At 45.6% G+C, this 3,442-nt stretch overlaps 1 protein-coding gene across 1 annotated transcript in view; it reads left to right on the top strand.

Annotated features, from left to right (window-relative positions):
* LOC103371426 (rho GTPase-activating protein 8) overlaps positions 1–3,442 on the top strand; it is a 14,542-nt gene that overhangs the window by 4,038 nt on the left and 7,062 nt on the right. The window contains exons 3-5 of the mRNA XM_008300751.1: positions 62–196; positions 298–385; positions 466–597. Coding sequence (XP_008298973.1) covers positions 62–196; positions 298–385; positions 466–597 — 355 coding nt within the window. The remainder of the gene's footprint in view (positions 1–61; positions 197–297; positions 386–465; positions 598–3,442) is intronic.

The following is a 3,442-nucleotide window of genomic DNA, read 5'->3' as shown; positions in this document are numbered from 1 at the left end:
TACAGGAATGATAGAGGTGTGTCACAAGTGCATTAAACCAGAGTTTCCTCCACCTGTGCAGAGCTTCAGAAAGAGGATGAGGAGGATGAAGAGCAGCGTTGTATCCCAGACGTTACTTCACTTCCTCCCACCTGCAGTCTTGACTCCTCCCATCCTTATTACGATGTGGCTCGACATGGCATCATTCAGGTGTCAGGTACCGACTGCTCACCTGGGCTCCAGTCCAGCCCGTTTTATTGTCATCAGGTTGATTATTTCTGTGGATTATTTCGTCGTATTAAAGGTGTTTGTCTGCAGGTGACGACAACTTTGGCAGGAAGTTGATCACCTTCAGCAGCTGCCTTCTTCCTCCGTCTCACCAGCTGAACCATCGCCGCCTGCTGGAGTAAGAACCTCCCTGCAGTGTGTTTCTGGTGTTGTATCAAGTGGTTCTGATGTGGTTCTGATGGTGCTGTGCTGCTGCAGGTACCTGAGGTTCACCCTGGACCAGTACGTGGAGATGGACTACATCCTGGTTTACTTCCATCACGGTCTGAGGAGCAGCAACAAGCCGTCGCTCAGCTGGTTACGAGAAGCTTACGGAGAGTTCGACAGGAAGTAGGTTCATTGTTTCCTGTGGTTTGATGATGTCACGTCCTGCTTTACATTTTTTACTACATTTCTGTGAAAAGTAACCCAACTAGTGCACACAGTGCTGACCAGAGACGTTCACCTTGAAACAGGCAGCTTCAGTCTGTTTGTGTGTTTGATCTGGACCTGGTACCAACATGTTCAGTTAGACTTCACTGAGTTTACTAACGAACAAACAAACGCATCGCGAGATTTTACCGAACCACTAAACTGACGTCATGAAGAGAAAACGAAAAACAACGTCTGGACACGAACTTCAGAAGTTTATCAGTTTCCAGAAAAATACCGAAAACCTGGAGGAGAGTCTACAGAAACATGAACACATGAATCCAGCACCGCCGTCACTCTGCCGCCATCTGGGCTGCTGCTGAGAACACCTCAGCGATTCATCCAGTGAGCTTCGTCCTCAGTGTGTCACAACCAATCAGGACTCTGCAGAGTGCAGGTGCAGCAGGGATTGTACTCAATAAACAGAACTAGTGATGAGATATAATAGAACTTTACTGATACTGAAGGATTTTCTTTTGTTAACGTTTAGACACTGACGGATTGATCAGTAGCAGCACATTGTATTGATTTCCTCTGATCAGCAGATCATCGGATCATTCAGCTGTTTTCTGGTTAAACTTTCTTTCTGGAGCTTTTTGTCCTCAAACGTCAGTTTGTCAACGTCTGACATGTTTCAGCTGCTTTACGAGAAACGACTCGTTTCTGTCGTGATGATNTGTTGCTGTTGCTGCTGTTGTTGTTGTTGTTGTTGTTGTTGTTGTTGTTGTTGTTGTTGCTGTTGTTGTTGCTGTTGTTGTTGTTGTTGTTGCTGCTGCTGTTGTTGTTGCTGTTGTTGCTGTTGTTGTTGTTGCTGTTGTTGTTGCTGTTGTTTGTTTCATCAGAGGACAAAAACAGTTTGAATCAGAAGTCCGACATGTTTCAGGGTTACATGAGAGATGAAACGTGAGCTTGTCCTCAGTCACCAGTTTCCTGTTGAGCAGAATCCAGCTGCAGGTGAACTCACCTGTTCAGGACGCTTCAGGCTCGTTTTTATTCACAGAAACACTTGAAACTGACGTCGGCTCAGTTTAATGAGCGTTGAAGTGGCAGCAGGAGTTCAGTTTTACTGTGAATCTGCTCCTCAGCATCGTCGTCAACGTTGATCTTAAACGGATCAATGTGACGTTTTGACACTTTGACAGTTTCTTTGTGTTAAACTCTGAGAAGCTGTTGAGCTGAATGACCAGTTTTTTTTAACTGAATTTTAACCTGTCAATAACCTGTCAGTAACCTGTCAGTAACCTGTCAGTAACCTGTCAATAACCTGTCAATAACCTGTCAATAGCCTGTCAATAACCTGTCGGTAACCTATCAGTTATTTATCAGTAATCAGTCAATTATCGGGGCTTGTATCTGAACCCGAGGGCGGAGCCTCTTTAACCTGTAAACATACGGGACCAGTTTCCTGTTCGGTCCAAACCTTCTCCAGAACCTTTGTTGTTGAGTCCAAACAGGACTCAGATTCCGGCGTGTTTGGTTCTCTGCTCCGAGGTCCAACCTCAGGAGACGGCGACCACCTGTTGGTCCTGTTCATGTCTGATTTCTGGATCATTCTGGTTTTGTTTCTGTGTTTAGCGTAAAATCAGTTGAATGTGCTGCTGTGTTCAGGTCAGTTACAGACTGAGGACCTTAAAGACTCAACTGTCCGGTGAAGCTGCTGTCGACGTCCCGACAGGATGAACGTGCCGTCTAGTTGTTCTCTGGCTTCAGAACGGTGGTTTGAACTGTTTCTGTCTAGATTCTGATGGTTTCATTCTTCCTGTCGTGTTCCAGGCCACATGTATGTGATTTAATTAATCAGCCTGTATGTTATGGAGACACACGGAACACGTGTTGACGACTCAACGCTGTCGTTGTGTTTGTCCACGTGGAGGTGTCGCACACGGATCCAGGTGGAGGTGTAGAACACGGATCCAGGTGGAGGTGTAGAACACAGATCCAGGTGGAGGTGTAGAACACGGATCCAGGTGGAGGTGTAGAACACGGATCCATGCAGCCGTCTGACAGCAGAACTGAGGTACTGGAGCTGATCTGGGACCAGTAAACTCATGTCAGTGTTTTATTCAGGAGATGAAGCTGCTGTTGTTTCACTTTGATGTTTGGATGAACAGAAACCCTGATCATGAACTGATCCAGAACCAGAACTTGAGCCAGCTTGTGTTCTCTGCCCAGATGGAGTCTGGAAGCTTCGGTGAATATGTCACTATGACGTCATCGTTCGTTATCACAGCATCTGTTTATGAGGAACTTCCTCAGAGCTGCAGAACAAACAGAAGCTGATTAGAAGCAGCGTTTCCTCCCAGACCTCAGGCTCTGAGCTGCTGGAAACAGGAAATCGTTCAGAACCTGCAGGAATCTGTGACTGAAAAACCCTGAACAGACAGATACTCTGATATCTGTCAGAGGTCCGTTCAAACCGGAGCTTCAGTGGATTAACATCATGTAAAAGTAAGAACTATGGGCCAGTCTGGGTCCATCAGACAGAACTCAAAGCACTTTTTAACTTCACACCATCGAGCTTTTTAACGTTTTCTGTTAGTCCTCAGCAGCTTTCATGTCCCTGGAAGTTTTATTTCTGGAGATACTGAACCCTGAAAATGACTTCACAGGGTTTTGAGGGTGAAAACAGAAAATATTGTCACGTCTGAAAACAGGAGGTTCTCACAATTCAGCCGCAGCATTTGACAGAACCTAGGTCCAAAATAAGAAATAATTCAACTACAATTCTACAGTTTCATCAGCAGACGCTTTTATCCAAAGCGAT

Source organism: Stegastes partitus, unplaced genomic scaffold (assembly GCF_000690725.1).
Source record: "Stegastes partitus isolate 25-593 unplaced genomic scaffold, Stegastes_partitus-1.0.2 Scaffold1584, whole genome shotgun sequence".
NCBI classification, from domain to species: domain Eukaryota; kingdom Metazoa; phylum Chordata; class Actinopteri; family Pomacentridae; genus Stegastes; species Stegastes partitus.
Note: the sequence above shows the minus strand (reverse complement) of the source record. Positions and strands in the feature narration are given on the sequence as shown.